The sequence below is a fragment of the Thecamonas trahens genome (assembly GCF_000142905.1).
Source record: "Thecamonas trahens ATCC 50062 unplaced genomic scaffold supercont1.57, whole genome shotgun sequence".
Classification (NCBI taxonomy): Eukaryota; order Apusomonadida; family Apusomonadidae; genus Thecamonas; species Thecamonas trahens.
In genome coordinates, this window is record NW_013657623.1 from 145,857 (window position 1) to 165,313 (window position 19,457).

Consider the following 19,457-nt stretch of genomic DNA (forward strand, 5'->3'; position numbering starts at 1 on the left):
TCCCTCCCCTCCCCGCCAACCACCCACCACCACCACCACCACCCCGACCTTCTCACACACTCCACCTCCCCACTCCACCCCACCCCCACCCACTCTTCCTCACCCACACTCCACCCCTTCCACCACACTCCACTACCCCCCACTCCCTCCACCAACCACTAGAGTGTGTGTGCGTGTGTGTGCGCATTCCCCCCTCCCCCCCTCTCCCGCCTCTCTACCCCTACCCCGCCAACACACTCGTGCGTCAAAGATGGAGTTTGACGACGGCAAGGTGCTGGACCCTGCGGAGGATGTCAGGCTGGCATGGCTCCGCAAACAGGTCATGCTTGGTCTGCAGGTGAGCAAGGAGGCCTTTGACGCTGGTGTCATTGGTACTGGCTTGCTCCGTGAAGGCGGCCGCTACGACGAACTCCGCGACTTTTTCGACGGGGAGCTCGAGGCCTCAGTCATTCTGTTCTACACTACCCGTGAGATGAAGTCTCGTGTGGTGCCGGTCGATGTCGAGCGGCCCATTCCGCCCGAGGAGTACGCCGCTATGGAGGCCGAGCGTGCTGCTGCCCTCCAGGCAAAGGCCGATGCCGAGGCTGCTGCCGCTGCTGCTGCCGCTGCCGCTGCCGGTGCTGACGCAGATGCCGACGCAGTTGCCAAGGCAGATGCGAACGCTGCCGAGTCTAGCAACGGTCCTGCGACGTCGGCGCCGGGTGACGGCAGTGACGATGACGACGCCGTCTCGGTGACGTCTTCGTCGTCATCGTCATCGTCGTCTTCTTCCTCCTCCTCGTCCTCCTCGTCGTCTTCGGACGGCGCCGCCGACTGGCGGACCAACTTTGAACTTCCGTTGCCAAAGACCAAGACGGTGCGGCTGATGGAGAGCGTGGACGAGGAGGTAACGACGGTCCACGTTGAGTTTGAGGAGCTGCCCGAGGGCCTCCTCGAGATTGCATCGATGTACTTTATGCGCAACTCGAGCGATCCGATCCACAACAACTCGTCACCCGAGGTGGTTAACAGCTCGATGACGCAGATGTTTGAGGTCGGCATTCTGTGTGCCGAGGCGCTGCCGTTCATGGAGACGGTGCTGAAAGAGGTGTACGCACCGTTGATTGCGCGTGAGCTTGCGGCGTCGTCGGATGGCGGGGCCGAGGCCAGCAGCAGCGCGTCGAGCAGCTCGGCGAGTGCGCTTGCTGTTCCGGACTTTATCAACAAGTTTGCGGCACAGATTGTTCACACCATGCAGCACATTCGGGCCGAGGTCACCATCCAGATTCCGGACGTCAAGATGGTGGGAACGACGGCCGAGCAGATGGCGCGCCACATCATCAACCTTGGACTCATGCAGCGGCTCGAGTCTGCGTGCTACGAGTGGACGCGTGACATTGCCGCGCTCTTTCAGCGGATCAAGAGCCTCGAGCGGGTCGGCGGTGGGCCGATGGCCGAGGTTGCGTACTGGCGCGAGCTCCACGCCGTTCTTGCGCAGGCGCACGAGCAGTTCAATCTTCCGATCGTGGCCAACATCCTGCGGGTTCTCGAGGTCTCCGAGTTTGCGGCTGTCCGCGAGCTCAAGTACTCGATCAAGGAGCTGTCCAAGGAGTACCTGCACGCCAAGGACAACGTCAAGTTTCTTACCACCCTCGAGCGACACTTTAAGATCTTGTACGAGGGCTCGCTCGAGGCTATGGCCAACACGCTCATGCCTATGATGTCGGCCATTCGCATGGTGTGGATCATTTCGCGGCACTTTCGGGTCGACGAGAACTTGCAAAAGCTGCTGGAGCGGTGTGCGCGGCAGATTGCCGACCGCGTCTCGTCAGAGCTCCCACTCAAGAAGCTTTTCCGCGACATGACGCCCGACCAGGCCATGGCGCACATCTCGGCCGCCAAGCATGTCCTCGACTCGTGGTCGGCCGTCTATCTAGAGGTCCGCCGCACTGTCGAGGACCAGAAGAACGGCCGCTGGGAGTTTGACCGCAACCTGCTTTTCGACGAGACCGACTACATGTCTGAACGCTGCGACGAGCTCTTCCTCATTGCCAAGGCTCTCGACGAGTTCAAGCACACGCTCGGGCCCGAGCTCAAGACCGTGACCGGCGAGCCGGAGCAGATTGAGAACGTCATCAAGCAAGTCTCCGCCCTCACCTCGCTCATCATCAACGTCACCTTTGACCCGTTTGACAAGAAGCGCGCCGCGTATTGGAAAGACATTTACCAGCGGTTCCTCGTCAAGACCGCCACCATCGACAAGGCTGCTGAAGAGTTCATCGACAAGTCGTTTACCCAGCTCCGGTCGGCGTACGGCACGTTTGAGTTCCTTCAGCGCGTCCAAGTCCACAAGTGCCGCGCCGCCATCCGCGACCACCTCAAGCAGATGAACATGTCGATCCTCACGCAGTTTGGCCTCGAGGTCGCCCAGATCCGCGAGCTCTTTGAGCGGCTCGAAGCTGCGCCGCCGCTTCCACGCAACCAGCCACCGGTTGCGGGTGCCATCAACTGGTCGCACGATCTCTTCCTCAAGATGAAGAAGGCCATCCTCAAGTTCCAAGAGTCTGAGGAGATGAAGTCGCGTCCCGAGTACTCGTCGGTCCGCAACGCGTACCTCGACCTCTCGCGGCGTATCTTCCACTACGAGACTGAGCTGTACAAGGCTTGGGTCGCCCGCGCAGACACCGACGCCGACCGCTACCTCAAGCGCAACGTGCTGGCTCTCGACCCCGACTCGGGTCGCATCGTCGTCAACTTTCCGCCTGGCCTCCTCACCCTCATTCACGAGACCAAGTACATCGACGCCACCGGCCGGACAGTTCCGGAGCGCGCCCTCAACGTCTCGTTGCAGGAGGACAAGTACCACGCGTACGTCGAACAGCTCTCGTCGGTCATCGAGGATTATACCGCGGCTGTCGAGCTGCTGGCACCGGCCGAGGCCGCCATCATGGCGCCGCGCCACCTCGCCGAGCTCTCCGCCGTCCTCCATCCTGGCCTCACCGCCCTCAACTGGAAGTCACTTGGCATTCCTGACTTTATCGCCGCCTGCTCCGCCGCCATCACCTCGTTCCGCTCCACGGCGGTCCAGGTCCAAAAGTCGGCCGCCCGCGCTGCCGACCTCGTCGCTCAGATCTCGCGAATGCAGCTGGTCGCCGACCCGCCGCAGGCCCCGCTGGTCTCGTCGGCCGACGCTGCTGCCTCGGCGCTCGCGCCCATCGACCGCGACCGCGACGCGGCGGCGGTCTCGGCGGCGGTCTCGGCGGCGGTCTCGGCGGCCATTGCGGCTGAGACCGGGCCGGACGCGACCGCGAACCTGCTCGACCTCAACGAGCTCGTCGCGCTCTTTGACAGTCACCGCAAGTCAGTTGTCACCGTGCTCCTGGAGCGCAAGGCCGCTGTGGCCTCGCAGCTCCGCGCCATCGGCTCGCTCCTCTACGGCGAGGCCGCGTCGTCCGAGCCGGTCATCGCCGCCTACTACAGCAAGTGGGAGGCCAAGATCTACGACGCTCTCCTCAAGGCCGCGCTCAACTCGCTCAAAAAGCTCAAAGAGCTCTTTTTTGTCCGCGCAAACTTTAAGCGCTCTGAGAGCGCCACTCTTGCCCTCGTGCAGTCGTCGCCCATGGCGCTCCTCTCTGCTGGCATCACCACCACGTACGAGTCGTCAACAACCGCGGCTGGACCGGCAGGCCCGGTTCCGTCGGTCGCGGTCACCGGCGCCGGCGGACGGGAGAACTCGCGGAGCTCGCGCTCATTCTCAGCAGCAAAGTCCAGCCGGACCGGCCGGACCGGCCGCTCGGGCCGCTCGAGCAAGGCGACAACTCGCTCGGCCCGGCTCGGGCAGCCGAGCACCAACGCCGGCGAGGGCGAGTCAGACCTCGGCGCGCACGTTGGCAACGCCGTTGAGAAGACGCCGTCGATCCTCGGCGGAATTGAGGTGGTGAGCCAAGTGGCCGCCTCGGGCGAGGTGCCTGGCCTCCGACCGACCCGGCTTGGCCCGCTTTTCAAGGTCCTTGTCATCCGGCAGCCAAAGATTGTGACAGCACCCTCGTACGAGGTCATCCGCGAGCGACTCCGGTACGTCATCGACTCGACACTGAGCGCGTTCAAGGCCGTTCCGCGATTCAAGCGTGGAACGGCCGACGACATTCCGTCGGCCGACGTTGAGTTCTCGTTCTACCCGGACATTGCCGGCCACACCAAGGTCCGGTCGCTGGCCACCAAGCTTGTCAAGCACGTCGATGCCACAGGCGGCGCTGTCGACAAGTACCTCAAGGCCAAGTGGTCCGAGGTTTATGCCAACGTGTGGCGCGACCGTGAGAAGGCGCTCGACCGTTTTGTGAAGAAGAAGCCGACCACCGTGGCTTTTGACACGCTCCTCTACAACTACCAGGCCGAGATGAACGCGCTGCTGGTCAAGTCGCGGGTCCATGACGTCGAGTTTGTGAGGCTCGACCTCGGACACCTCATGCAACTCATCTCCGAGGCCATGATCCAGTGGAAGACCGACATCGGAGCACGGCTCTTTGCCGCAGCTCTCGGCGAGCTCGAAGCACTCGAGGCGCGAATGGCCGCGCTCAAGGCCGACCTCGAGACGCCACCGGACACCGGCATCGACGACCTCAAGTTTGTGCTCAACACCATTGCCGTCATCCTCGACTCGTCGATGGACATGGAGCTTGCCATCGGGGCGACCGAGGAAGCGTTCCGCACGCTGCGGACGCCATCGTACGGACTTGTGGACGCGGCGCCGACGTGGGCGCCAGTCTTTGAGCGAGCTGCCAGCCTCCGCAGCGCGTGGCACGACCTGGTGGCGCAAGCGCGGTCCGTCGATGTCGAGCTCGAGTCTGTCAAGGACAAGTTCACCGCGCACACCTCGGCCCAGGTCGAGGCCTTTACCGGCGCGGTGGAGGAGTTTAAGAACGACTTTGTGCGAGCCGGGCCCGATACGGTCGGGCGCGACATGGACGCTGGCCTCGAGCTGCTCGCGTCGTACACGCAGCGTGCTTCCGAGCTCAAGGCTGAGGCTGCGTCGCTCGCTCTTGCGCAAAAGCTCTTCAACCTCCCGATCACTTCGTATCCGCAGCTGGTCTTTGTCGAGCAAAAGATGGACGACCTGCGGCTTATCTACGACCTTTATTCAGAGATCAAGGACAGGATTGCGTCGTGGAGCTCTACGCTCTGGGGCGAGCTGGATGTCTCGGAGCTCCAGCGCGGGACCTCGATCTTTCTCACCAAGCTCAAGCGACTGCCACGCGAGCTCAAGAAGCTGGAGCCGTTTGGTGTGGTGGAGGAGAAGATTCTCGGGTTCAAGGACTCGATCCCGCTGTTTTCGGACCTCAAGAACGACGCGCTCCGTCCGCGTCACTGGCAGAAGCTCATGGATGTGACCGGCATGTCGTTTGACCTCGACCCGACGTCGTTCACGCTCGAGGCGCTCTTTGCCATGGAGCTCCACCGGTACAAAGACAAGATCGGCGAGATTACGTCGGGCGCCATGAAGGAGCTCTCAATCGAAAAGGGCATTGCCGCCATGGCGCAGGTGTGGAAGGAACTGCACTTTGACATCAAGATGTACAACAACGGGACCGCAGACCGCGGGTACATTCTGCGGTCGACGGAGGACATTGTGGCGGCGCTCGACGACAACATGATGCAGCTGCAGTCGATGCAGGCGTCGCGGTATGTGGTGGCGCACCTGTCGGAGGTGACCAAGTGGGAGGCCGACCTTTCGCACATTGCCGAAGTCGCCGAAGTCTGGATGCGGGTCCAGCGCAAGTGGATGTATCTCGAGTCGATTTTCATCGGCTCGGCCGACATCCGGCTCCAGCTGCCGGACGAGGCAAAGGCGTTCGACTCGATCGACTCGCGGTGGATCAAGCTCATGAACGAGACGTTCAAGAACACCAACGTACTTGAGGCGTGCCACGCCGAGGGGCGACTCGGCAAGCTCGAAACGCTCGCCTTTGAGCTCGAGCAGTGCCAAAAATCGCTCTCCGAGTACCTCGAGACCAAGCGCATCGCCTTTCCGCGCTTCTTCTTCATTTCCGACGAGGAGCTGCTCTCCATCCTTGGCTCGCACGATCCGCGAGCAGTACAGGAGCACATGGTCAAGCTCTTCTCTAACACCGGGGCTCTGGTCTTTGGCTCGGGCCGGGCTGAGGCCTCGGTGGTCGGCATGGAGTCGACCGAGGGCGAGTCATTCGCCTTTGCCAACCCGGTTCCGGCCAGCGGCGCAGTCGAAGCTTGGATGACCGGAGTGGAGGCTGAGATGCAGGCCTCGCTGCGGCTGCTGACCAAGAAGGCCGTGTTCAACTACGCTAAGCTTCCGCGGATCAAGTGGTTGCTCTCGGTGATCGGGATGGTGGCGCTCGCCGGCTCGCAAGTGTGGTGGACGTGGGAGGTGGAAGATGTTTCCGGCAGGTCCGCAAGGGTAATAAGCTGGCGATGAAGACATTTGCGGCGAAGCTGACCCGCCAGCTCAACGAGTTGGTGGAGCGGGTGCGGACGCCGCTCAACAAGCTTGACCGGAAGAAGGTCAACACAACGATCATCATCGACGTCCACGCGCGCGACGTCATCGACCGCTTTGTCCGCGACTCGATCCTCGACGAGTCCGAGTTTGAGTGGGAGTCGCAGCTGCGGTTCTACTGGGACCGCGATGTCGACGACATGCGCGTCCGCCAGTGCACCGGCGAGTTCCTCTACGGGTACGAGTACATGGGCCTCAACGGGCGACTGGTCATCACTCCGCTCACTGACCGTTGCATCATGACGCTTACACAGGCGCTCTCGATGCGGCTCGGCGGCTCGCCAGCCGGCCCGGCCGGAACCGGCAAGACCGAGACGGTCAAGGATCTGGCCAAGGCGCTCGGCCTCTACTGTCTGGTCTTCAACTGTGGCGAGGGTCTCGACTACAAGGCCATGGGCCGGATTTTCTCCGGCCTTGTCCAGACCGGCTCGTGGGGCTGCTTTGATGAGTTTAACCGCATCGAGCCGGAGGTGCTCTCGGTTGTCTCGCAGCAGATCAAGCTCATCCAGCTCGCCATGGTCCGCGGGCACAAGACCATCCACTTTGAGGGTCGCGACGTCAAGCTCGACATGAAGATGGGCGTGTTTGTGACGATGAACCCCGGGTACGCTGGGCGCCGCGAACTGCCGGACAACCTTAAGGCTCTCTTCCGGCCCATTGTTATGGTTGTGCCTGACCTCGAGCTCATTTGCGAGATCATGCTCTTCTCTGAGGGCTTTGTCGAGGCCAAGGTGCTTGCCAAAAAGATGACTGTTCTGTACAAGCTCGCGCGTGAGCAGCTCTCGAAGCAGTACCACTACGACTTTGGCCTCCGTGCCATGAAGAGTGTGTTGACCCAGGCCGGCAGCCTCAAGCGGGCGAACCCAGAGTCGCCCGAGGACGTGGTCCTCATGCGCGCGCTCCGCGACATGAACATGCCCAAGTTTGTGTTTGAGGACGTGCCGCTCTTTCAGGGCCTGGTCTCGGACCTCTTCCCCTCGCTCGCAGCCGACACGTCTGTCTCGCAAAAGTTCCACGTTGCCGTCCTCGCCGCTCTCCGCGAATCAGACTATGTTGTGCTCGACGACCAGGTCTCCAAGGTGCTCCAGCTCCGCGACACCATGGCGACCCGCCACACGACCATGGTTGTTGGCCCAACGTCTGGCGGCAAGTCGGTGGTCATCGACACGCTTCGACGGGCACAAAACAACCTCAACATCTCGACCAAAGTCTACACCATCAACCCCAAGGCTGTCACCGTGCCCGAACTGTACGGAAAGCTCGACCCGAACACCCGCGACTGGAAGGACGGCATCCTCTCCAAGATCTTCCGCGAGCTCAACAAGAAGGCGGCGTCGGGACGGAGCGGTGCGAGCGGCGAGGGCGGGGCTGGCGACGACGAGCGTGGCGACGGAGCTGGCGAGAGCGGCGAGGGCGGGACCGGCGACGACGGCGATGCGGCCGGTGAGGGCGGGGCCGGCGACGACGAGCGCAGCGGCGCCGCCGCCGGCGGCGGCACGCGCGGACAAGCCAAGGGCTTTGCGCGGTACATCCTGTTTGATGGCGACGTCGACGCCGAGTGGGTGGAGAACATGAACTCGGTGATGGACGACAACAAGTTGCTCACGCTGCCCAATGGCGAGCGGATCAGACTGCAGGAGCACTGTAAGCTCCTGTTTGAGGTCTCCGACTTGCAGTACGCGTCACCGGCGACGATCTCGCGGTGCGGCATGGTGTATCTCGACCCGCGCAACCTCGGATTCAAGCCGGTGTACCAGCGATGGTGCGCACGGCGGCCGAATCGCGACCAGGGCGAGACGCTGGCGGGTCTGTTTGACAAGTACGTCCCGCCGGCGGTCGACTACATTTTCTCGGGCCTCGTCGATGGGGTCATTCGCGAGAAGTTGGCGACAATCATTCCTCTGACGGCTGTGAACAACACTGAGCAGCTGTGCGTTCTGCTCGAGGCACAGCTCGACGACGAGAGCCCTCTCACGGATCCGCTTGTCCTCGAGTCGCTCTTCCAGTACTGCCTGGTGTGGTCGTTTGGCGGCAACTTGCTGCCTGAGTCGCGGCTCAAGTTTGACGCGCTCGTCAAGCGAGTCTCTGATGCCATCCTATTGGAAACGCCGGGCTTGCTTGCGGGGCCAGGCCAGCTCCCAACTGCGCTCCCGACGCTCTTTGACTACGTGTTTGACCTCGGCGAGTCCAAGTGGGAGCCGTGGCAGGCACGGGTGACGCCGTTTGCGCCACCTGCCGACAACGACTTTCACAAGTTTATGGTGCCGACGGTGGACACTGTGCGGAACACGGCGCTGCTCGACCTGTTCGTCTCGTCGCGGGCACCGGTGCTGTTTGTGGGCGGGACCGGGACGGCCAAAACGGTGACGATCCTCAACTACCTGCGGAGCCTCGACCCGACGGGCCACCAGATGTTGAGCGTCAACTTTTCGAACCGGACCTCGTCGCTGGACCTGCAGCGAAGCCTCGAGTCGAATGTGGACAGGCGAACGACTGACACGTACGGGCCGACGTCAGGCAAAAAGCTCATTGTGTTCATCGACGACCTCAACATGCCGCACATCGACATCTACGGGACGCAGCAGCCGCTCGCGCTGCTCAAGCAGCTCATGACGTCAGACGGAATGTTTGACCGCGGAAATGACCTGCGGTGGATTTTCCTCCGCGACGTGCAGTACGTGGCGGCGATGGCGCCGCCGGGCGGTGGAGCCAACTCGATCGATCCACGGGTTGTCTCGCAATTCAACGTCCAGCACATTACCGAGCCCTCGAACGAGTCGCTGGAGCGGATTTTCAACTCGATTCTCTCGCACCACCTCCTCACCTTTTCGGAGGAGCTACAGGACGAGCTCAAGCTCCTCACAGAGATGTCGCTCGCGCTCTACCGTCACGTTGCGCTCCACCTGCCCCCGACGCCGTCCAAGTTCCACTACATCTTCAACCTTCGCGACCTCTCGCGGATTTACGAGGGCCTCTGCACCTCGACTCCGGACGCATTCGCCACGGTGACCGACTTTGTGCGGCTGTGGCGGAACGAGGCGCTGCGGGTCTTCCACGACAAGCTCAACGCTGGGCAGGACAAGGCGCTGGTTCAGAACAAGATCGAAGAGCTGATTGGCAAGTTCTATCCCGAGTCGCTGGAGTCGGCGATGGCTGAGCCGCTGGTGTTTGGCGACTACGCCGAGCTGGCGGACGCAGCGAAGCGGGTGTCTGCACTCGGCGACGCGTCAGTGGTGGCTGCGGCGTCTGGAGCAGACCTCGCACCGGGTGTGGTGCCAGGCGGTGATGGCGGTGGTGGCAGCGGGAGTGCCGCACCGATGGCACTGTTGCGGCTGTACGAGGACGTGGGCGACTACTCTGTCATGCGCAAGATTTTCACCGAGGTGCTCGAAGAGTACAACGAAGGTCACACCGAGATGTCGCTGGTGCTCTTTGATGATGCGCTTGAGCACCTCAACCGGATTTTGCGGATTGTGCGGCTGCCGCGCGGCAACGCGTTGCTGGTGGGCGTGGACGGGTCGGGGCGGAAGAGCCTGACTCGGCTGGCGGCGTTTACCTGCGGCTACACTGTGTTTGAGATCCAGCTGACGCGCGGGTACGACGAGGCCGCGTTCCGCGACGACCTCAAGACGCTGTACACCATGCTAGGCGTGGAGGACAAGGAGGTGGTGTTTCTCTTTACCGACGCACACGTGGCGGACGAGTCGTTCCTCGAGCTCATCAACAACATGCTCACGTCCGGCATGGTGCCAGCGTTGTTTGACGACAACGAGAAGAAGGAGGTGATCAACGCAGTCCGCGACGAGATGGCCGCCCGCGGGATGAGCAATGCATCTGCGTCCGACTCGTGGGCGTACTTTGTGGACAAGTGCCGGAACAACTTGCACGTCGTGCTCTCCATGTCGCCTGTGGGCGACGACCTTCGCGTGCGGTGCCGGAACTTCCCGGGCCTTGTCTCCAACACCATCATCGACTGGTTCTCGCAGTGGCCAGAAGAGGCGCTGTACGCGGTGGCGGACGCGTTTGTGGCGGACAAGGTGCCTGCTGCAATGCAAGAGTCGTTGGTGGAGCACATGGTGTTTGTGCACACCTCTGTTCTCGCTGCGTCGGAGCGGTACGAGGCGGAGCAGCGGCGGCGCAACTTCTGCACGCCGAAGAACTACCTCGACTTTATCAGCAACTACGTGCGGCTGCTGCAGAAGCGCAGCGACGAGATTGGCGAAGAGGTTGCACGGCTGGGCGGCGGGCTGCAGCGGCTTGTGGAGGCTGGCGAGCAGCTCGACGAGCTCAACGTCAAGCTGCAGACGCAGCGTGGAGTGCTCGACGAGAAGACACTCAAGTGCAACGAGCTCATCGATCTCATCCAGGAGAAGAACGAGCAAGTGAGCGCCAAGGCCGAGGCCGTGAGGGCAAAAGAGGCGGAGCTGTCTGCTGCGCAGGACCAGATCATCATTCAGAAGAAGGAGGCCGAAGAGGCGCTGGCGGAGGCGCTGCCTGCGTTGGAGCGTGCAGACGCGGCAGTGCGGTCGCTTAATCCGCGGGAGATCAACGAGCTACGGACGATGGCGCGGCCGCCCGAGGCCGTGCAAAAAGTGTGCGAGTGCGTGCTCATTCTTGTGGAGCGAAAGACCAAGGCCGAGGACATCAACTACAAGAACGCGCGTGTGATGATGGGCAAGATTACCTTCCTCCGCTCGCTCATCGAGTACATGGACAAAGTGGATCTCATCAAGCGGTCGCAAGTCAAGGCGGTGACGGACAAGCTCCGCAAGCACGATCTGTTCCGGCCGGACGCGATGGACGGCACTTCGGTGGCCGGCGCTGTCCTCCTCACCTGGGTCCACGCCATCGTGTACTACGCCGACGTGGCCAAGAAGGTCAACCCGAAGAAGCAAAAGGTGGCCGAGCTCGAGGCGTCGCTCAAGCAGTCTGAGATCCAGCTGAAGGAGCTCAAGGCGCAGTCTGTGGAGCTCCAAGCGACGCTCGAGGCGCTTTCGAAGGAGCTGGCGCAGGCCGACGGCGAGAAGTCGCAGCTGACTGAGGAGGCAGCGATCATGCAGCGGCGACTGGAGGCGGCGTCCAAGCTCATGTCTGGGCTGGGGACGGAGAAGGTCCGTTGGACGGCGCAGGCCGAGGACCTCAAAGAGCAGTACGAGCGTCTGCAAGGTGACTGCATGCTTGCGGCTGGCTTTCTCTCGTACACGGGCTTTTTCTCGTTTGACGTCCGACAAGAGCTGGTGTATGGGACGTGGCTCGACGATCTTGCGGCGCGCGGGGTGGCGCTCTCCGAACCGTTCTCGCTGGCGAGCTTCCTCTCCGACGACGTCGAGGTCTCGCAGTGGGCTGGCGAGGGCCTGCCGTCGGACGAGCTGTCTGTGCAAAACGGCATTCTGACGACGCGGTCGTCGCGTTGGCCCCTCTGTATCGACCCACAGCTGCAAGCAGTCAACTGGATCAAGAAGCGCGAGGCGCCGAATGGTCTTGTGGTCACCTCGTTTGCCAGTCCTGTGTTTGTCAAGCAAGTGGAGAACGCGGTCCAGCACGGATTCCCGCTCCTCTTTGAGGGCATCCACGAGTACGTGGACCCGGTCATTGACCCTGTGCTCGAAAAGGCGATCAAATCCGTGGGCAACCGGCGGTTCATCACGCTAGGCGACAAGGAGATTGATTGGAACGAAGACTTTCGGCTGTACCTTACAACGCGACTGGCGAATCCCGAGTACGCGCCGGCGGTCTTTTCCAAGACCTCGATCATCAACTTTACGGTGACCGAGGGCGGGCTGGAGGACCAGCTGCTCAATGTGGTGGTTCGGCACGAGAAGGAGGAGCTCGAGATCAAGCGCGAGTCGCTGGTGACTGAGATGTCGCAATCGAAGACGCTGCTCAAGAGCTTAGAGAACTCACTGCTTGCCAAGCTCGAGTCTGCAACGGGATACATGCTCGACAACGAGGAGCTCATTGCCACGCTGCAAGAGACCAAGGCCAAGGGGACGGAAGTGTCCGAGAAGCTTGCGCTGGCACAGACGACCGCGGCTGAAGTGGAGGTCTCGCGGAATGCGTACCGGCCTGCGGCGGCGCGGGGCTCGAAGCTCTTCTTTGCGCTCTCGGGCATGTCGGCGATCTCGCCGATGTACGAGTTTTCGCTGCTGGCGTACCTGGACGTGTTCTCGTCTGCGGTCGTCAAGTCGCCATTTTCGGCGAACATGAGCAAGCGACTGGCGGCGATTGTACAGGCGCTGACCGAGGCGGTGTACGTGTATGGATGTACAGGCCTTTTCGAGCGGCACAAGCTGACGTTTTCGCTCCAGCTCGCACTCAAGGTGGCCCAGGATGCCGTGCCAGGCGAGCAGCTCGACTTTTTCCTCAAGGGCAACATTTCGCTGCAAAAGTCGGAGCGGACCAATGTGCTTGAGTGGCTGCCTGCGCGTGGATGGGAGGATCTGCAGCGGCTGGAGCGGCTCGGTGGCGTGTTTGAGGCCGTGGTCGACGCGGTGGTGGAGAACGCGGACGCGTGGCACTCGTGGTACATGTCCGAGGCACCGGAAGAGGTCGAGGAGCTGCCTGGCGGATGGGGGCACGAGGCGAACGAGTTTGAGCGGCTCTGCCTCTTGCGGTGCTTCCGAACCGACCGGGTGTATGTGGGCGTCTCGCGGTTTGTGGTCTCGCAAATGGGCGAGCGGTATGTGCAGCCGCCGGTGGTCTCGATCAAGTCTGTGTTTGACCAGTCAACGCCGACTGCGCCGATTGTGTTTGTGCTCTCCCCCGGCTCGGACCCGTACGCTGACCTGTCCAAGCTCGCGGACGAGCTCGACTTTCGGGCGCGGCTCAAGACGCTCTCGCTCGGCCAGGGCCAGGAGGGGCTGGCCCGGACGCTGCTGGAGACAGGGGCCACGCGCGGGCAGTGGATTCTGCTCATGAACTGCCACCTGCTCACCAAGTGGCTCAAGGAGCTGGAGAAGCTGCTGGAGGGCCTCGAGGCGCCACACAAAGACTTCCGGCTCTGGCTCACGACCGAGCCGACAGACGAGTTCCCGATCGGGATCTTGCAGCGGTCGCTCAAGGTGGTGACCGAGCCGCCGTCCGGGCTCAAGTTCAACATGGCGGCGTCGTTTGCCAAGATTACGCCGAACATGCTGAGCTCTTCGCCACACCCGGCGTTCCCGCCGCTTGTGTATGTCCTTGCCTTTTTCCACGCCGTGGTGCAGGAGCGGCGCAAGTACGGCAAGGTTGGGTGGAACGTGGCGTACGACTTTAACGAGTCGGACTTCCGGGTCTCGTTTGAGCTGCTACGGACGTACCTGACCAAGGCGTGGGAGAAGGGCGAGGCGGCGCTGCCCTGGGGCTCGCTGCGGTACCTCATTGGCGAGGCGATGTACGGCGGGCGCGTGACGGACGACTTTGACCGGCGGGTGCTCATCACGTACCTCGACGAGTACATGGGCGACTTTCTCTTTGACACCTTCCAGCCGTTCTACTTTTACGCGCCGGGTGACGAGGAGGCCAGCAGCGGAGTGGCTTATTCGATTCCTAGCGACCACTCGCTGGGCGGGTACCTCAACGAGATCGAGGCTCTGCCGCAGCACAACTCACCGCAGGTCTTTGGCCTCCACCCCAACGCAGAGATTGGCTACCTGACGGATGCGACGCGGTCGCTGTGGCGGAACATGATCGACCTGCAGCCGCGAGTCGGGTCTGCGACCGCAAGCGGTGGGCTCTCACGCGAGGCACTCATTGGCTCGATCGCCATGGACATCCAGTCGAAGCTCCCGGCGGCGTTTGAGGTCGACCGCATCACCAACGAGATGGGCGCGGTTCTCTCGCCAGTCCAGGTTGTGCTGTTGCAGGAGCTGGACCGGTTCAACGCGCTGCTGACAACAATTGCCAACAGCCTGCACGCGCTGCAGCGGGCGCTGGTGGGTGAGATCGGCATGAGCGCCTCGCTCGACGAGCTCGCGCACTCGCTTTACAACGGAGCTCTGCCACAGGTGTGGCGGCGGCTGGCGCCGGCGACAGAGAAGCTGCTTGCGGGATGGATCGACCACTTCCTCGAGCGGTACAGACAGTACGCCGACTGGGTTACGCACGGCGAGCCGCCGGTGATGTGGCTCTCGGGCCTGCATGTACCCGAGGCGTACCTGACGGCGCTAGTGCAGACGACGTGCCGGGCCAACGGGTGGCCGCTGGACAAGTCGACGCTGTACACACAGGTGACGCAGTTTGTCGACCCGGCCGAGGTCGAGTCAAAGCCCGAGAGTGGGTGCTACGTCCGCGGACTCTACCTCGAGGGCGCGTCGTGGGACCGCGAGGCCGGTGCGCTCGCACCGCAGGAGCCCAAGGTTCTCGTCACTGATCTTCCGATTCTGCGGATTGTGCCCATCGAGCGGCACAAGCTCAAGCTTGGCGGGACGTTCAAGACGCCCGTGTACGTGACCCAGGGCAGGGCGAACGCCATGGGCGAGGGTCTGGTGTTTGAGGCCGACCTCGGGAGCGAGGAGCATGAGTCGATCTGGGTTCTCAGCGGCGTCTCGCTCTGCCTCAACGTGGCGTGAGTGGCAGATGAGCTCAGCGGGAGAGGCGGATAAAGTCGGCGGCATGCAGTGTGGCGTAGCCAGCAGCAGCGGCAAGTGCAGTAGCGAGCACGCCGAACATGGCGGTGCCGAGGAGGGCATGCGCAGCGAGGGCGGCAAGGAGGGCACCGGTGGCAAAGAACACCAGCGCCGACGGATGCGTGATGTCCTGCCGACGGAGCGCATTGGCAAAGCCGCGATGAAGGAGGAAGACAGCAACGGCAGCCATGGCCAGCGGGCGGGTAGAGAGCGAGCGAGACGGAGCAGGCGAGGGCTGATCGAGCGGAGGAGCGGACCGGAGAGGCGGCGGCGATGGGGTAGCGGTGGGCGGCGGGTGGATGTGGTCGTAGTGATCAGCGTGGGGCGGGGCAGGCGTATCGGTGACGGCAGCGGCTATGGCGGCCTCGATGGGGTCCAAACCAAGGTGCGAGGCAGCCGCCATGAGCGTAGCTTCAAACTGAGCGTAGCTCGCGCCGTCGACAGGGAGCGCTTCGACGAGTGCCGCCGCATCGTCCGGGTGGATGCCAGCGGCAAGGAGCACATGTATGGCGTCGGGAGGCGAGAGGAGGCCGGTGAGGTCGCGGGCAAAGAGGGCGTGGGCGTGGGCAGGGGCGAGGGCGAGGATGAGGGTGAGGGCGAGGGCGAGGGTGGCTACGGCGGGGGGTGGCATGCTGGGCAGGTTGGGTTGGGTCGGGCCGGCCTCGGCTGGGTTGGGTGGCTGGCTGTCTTTGGTTTACGCGTTTACGAATCCGAGTCGGAGAGCGAGTGCTCGCGCGAGTTGATGTGATCGAGGGCGATGGAAGCAGGGGCGGAGGCTGACGAGGCGCTCGATGGCGACGACGAATTGAGGATGACGGGCGCGACTTTGGAAAAGGAGACGCTTTTGGCTGGGGCATAGCCGCGGCGCTGGGCAGAGCGGGCGGTCAGGAGCTCGATGCCGGCGAGGGCAACGCCGCCGACGGAGAGGATGACTGAGACCAGACCACCCAGGCCGGCCACAAAGTCGAGCGTCGACATCCGCCGCTCGACGGTGGTCAACTCGTGAAAGTTCGACTTGAAAAACTGGAGGACAACCGGTGGTGACGGGTGCGCCGGCACAGGGACCGACGCCAGCGAGCCGGACGTCGGCCGTGCTATGACCTGGGTCTGGAACGCGTACCCGGTCGTCGTCACCTTGGCATCACGCTCGTAGGTGACGTGCTGGTACGTAGTCGCTCTGATCCGAAGCGTTGCTGGATCCGACGCCGACGTCGCGTAGTAGACGTGCGAGTCTGGCGCGGCCACAGTGAGCCCGGCTTCGCCAGAAGCGCCTGGGTCGCCGTAGCTACTGCCGAGAGTGGCAGCCTCGAGCTTGAGGGTCACGCCCGAGTAGATCCGTCCGGCATAGTCGATGGTGGTGGTGGGCGAGAGGGTCATGTCGCACCCGGAAGTGCACTCCCACACTACCCGACAGGTCTGCAGGCCGACGAGCTCGCAGGTTGAGGTGGAGGTCATGGCCGAGTTCCAGCCCGAGGTGGAGATGGTGACGCCCGAGCCGCACGATCCGTCTGGAGCGACACACCAGTTCGAGCCGGTGTCGGTCCGCACAAAGTCGAGCGAGGCGCGGATGGCGGTGCGGAAAGTGGTATCGCTGACGAGGCCGGACGGGACGGGATCAAAGCCCTGCGAGCGAGTGACTGTCGCGTTATCGTACTGGAACTGAATGAAGAAGATGGCGACAGCAACGCTGCAGCCACAGACGAGCAAGACGGTCATTGCTGCACCTGTACAGCTCTTGCGCTCATGAAGAACACCCGTAGCAGGCTCGGAATCATTGCGTCGGACAAGGATGTCGAGCCGCGCCCAGATGTGAGACTTGAGCTCTGGCGACGCTCGCAAGGCCACACATCCAACTAGACCACAGAGCAAAACGGTGGCGCAGGCAAAGGCAAGCAGACCAAGCTTTCCAGCCTCAAACACCTTGTCCGAGTCTGAAAATCGCGACTGCGGGAAGCGATGGGTGCGCAAGTACGAAGTCCGGTCCAGCGGCACCTCGGGCGGGTACGGCGCCGCGAGGCCTGAGGCCGGGCAGAGCGCGGCCGAGGCGCAGCTCTCACAAGTAGTGTGGTCCGCGTTCGAGATGGTGCCGGGCGGGCAGGCGGTGCAGTTGGCAGCGCCAGTGGCCGAGACATAGCCAGCAGCACAAGGTGTTGCCGCAGTCGCACCGGAAGGGCAGTACGAGCCCGAAGGGCACGGTGCACAGGTGGCCGGCGTTGCGCCGGGCAACGAGCCGGCCGCGCAAGGTTGGCAAATGAGGCCGGTGGAGATGGCGTGGCTTGGGCATGGCGCACATGCATTTGTCTCCGGCTCCAGTTTGTGGTCCAGTGGGCATGGCGGCAGCACCAGCGTGTTGGCATACAAGGTGGTGTCGAAAGCAAGCTGGACAAGGGCGCCGGGGTAGACGACTAGTCCGATCGCGTTCCGGGCACGATCAGGGCTCGTGTAGACAACGCGACAGGAGACCAGATCCAAATCGCAAGCAGCCATCGAAGCGTAGGTATCGCTGGAAGGCGGCGGCATGCTGTGGAAGGTGATGAGTAGCCAGCCCGAGGAGTGGACTACCATGTCCAGGATCTTGCCTGGGACTGCATTCATGGCGGTGACGCAGCCGGTGCCGTCGAGCGCGCACTTGGCAAGGTGTCCGACAGAGTCTGTCGAGCCTGCCGCATACAATGCGGTAGCAGAGGTGGCGATGGCGGATGCGGCTAGGGCTGACGGAGCAGCGAGGACGGTGGCAGTAGCGCACGACTTGCCGTCATGCTCACACACGCCAACCTCGATGTGCGTACCAACCACGTTGGCGATGCGAATACGGGAGGCATCGACCACCGCCGAGTAGTGGTCGCCAGTCACGGCAGCGGCACAGTCGTGTGGGCCATCCACTACAGCAGCGACGTCGACCGAAAGAAACGTGCACTTGCCGCCAGACTTGTAGGCCATGAACCAGCGATCAGCGACCATGCCTCCTGCGGTTTGAGGAAAGTCATCCGGAGCAACACCGAGCGACGTGACCGAGCAGGCAGAGATGTTGCTCGCGTCACAGACCACCAGCAGAATACCGTTCTTGTCGGCGAGGATGGTGGCGAGCTTGTCGGCGGGCGAGTTGAAGCCCCAGCCTTTGATGGCGGTGGGCGCCTCGACAATGGTGTCATCGACCACATAAGTTGAGCAACCAGAGCCATCGGTAGCACAGTCCAAAGTGGTGAGACCAGCCGCAGAGTCAAAGCCCACCAGAGCCATGCGGGTGGGTGAGAGGGCGGCAACGGCGATGCTGGCCGAGAAGTAGTTCGGGCCGGCGGCCGGGTAGGCGACGGTGGTCACCTCGGCTGCGGCAGACAGGGCGAGGGCGATGGTGAGGGTGAATGTGAGGGAGATGGTGAGGGCGAGGGAGAGGGGAGAGGGTATGATGGACATGGTGGGGAGAGTGGTGGTGGTGGTGGTGGTGGTGGTGGTGGTGGTGGTGGTGGGGAGAGTGATGGTGGTGGTGGTCGGGCCGAGGTGCGGAGGTTCGCGAACGTCGGTGGCGGCGCGTCGGGCGGCACGGCGGGGCGGGGCGGCGGTGGCGTGCGGCAGTTTGATTTGCTGTGGGTGCTAGCTAGGTCGATGATTCGGTGCTGGTACTACAGGTGTCGATGGTGTGCATGCGGGTGGTCGCGGACGAGCCAGACTTCGTCTCTGTGGGTAAGACCTTGGCAGAGGAGACCAAGTCTTTCGAGTTGGCGCCATGTAGCGGCCCGCAGTGAACGGCGAGTTCGACGGTGGCGAGGGCAACGCCGCCGACGGAGAGGATGACTGAGACCAGACCACCCAGGCCGGCCACAAAGTCGAGCGTCGACATCCGCCGCTCGACGGTGGTCAACTCGTGGTCGGACGACTTGACAAACTCGAGGACAACCGGCGGTGACGGGTGCGCCGGCACAGGGACCGACGCCAGCGAGCCGGACGTCGGCCGTGCTATGACCTGGGTCTGGAACGCGTACCCGGTCGTCGTCACCTTGGCATCACGCTCGTAGGTGACGTGCTGGTACGTAGTCGCTCTGATCCGAAGCGTTGCTGGATCCGACGCCGACGTCGCGTAGTAGACGTGCGAGTCTGGCGCGGCTACGGTGAGCCCGGCTTCGCCAGAAGCGCCCGGGTCACCGTAGCTACTGCCGAGAGTGGCAGCCTCGAGCTTGAGGGTCACGCCCGAGTAGATCCGTCCGGCATAGTCGATGGTGGTGGTGGGCGAGAGGGTCATGTCGCACCCGGAAGTGCACTCCCACACTACCCGACAGGTCTGCAGCCCGACGAGCTCGCAGGTTGAGGTGGAGGTCATGGCCGAGTTCCAGCCCGAGGTGGAGCAT

The 19,457-nt window shown here is 63.0% G+C and overlaps 2 protein-coding genes across 2 annotated transcripts in view; one reads left to right on the plus strand and one right to left on the minus strand.

The window, feature by feature from the left end:
- Window positions 1-250: 250 nt before the first annotated feature.
- On the plus strand, window positions 251-15,105 carry AMSG_10141 (dynein-1-alpha heavy chain; the record flags this gene model as incomplete). Its single annotated transcript, XM_013898256.1, has 2 exons — window positions 251-6,361; window positions 6,400-15,105. 2 exons carry the CDS (start codon window positions 251-253, stop codon window positions 15,055-15,057), a joined length of 14,769 nt encoding a protein of 4,922 aa, XP_013753710.1. The 3' UTR covers window positions 15,058-15,105.
- The window catches only part of AMSG_12325 (uncharacterized protein), a gene marked incomplete at both ends in the record, with an annotated part of 10,052 nt that continues 5,665 nt past the window's right edge, over window positions 15,071-19,457 (minus strand). The window contains 3 exons of the mRNA XM_013898288.1: window positions 15,071-15,726; window positions 16,062-18,435; window positions 18,818-19,405. Coding sequence (XP_013753742.1) covers window positions 15,071-15,726; window positions 16,062-18,435; window positions 18,818-19,405 — 3,618 coding nt within the window. The remainder of the gene's footprint in view (window positions 15,727-16,061; window positions 18,436-18,817; window positions 19,406-19,457) is intronic.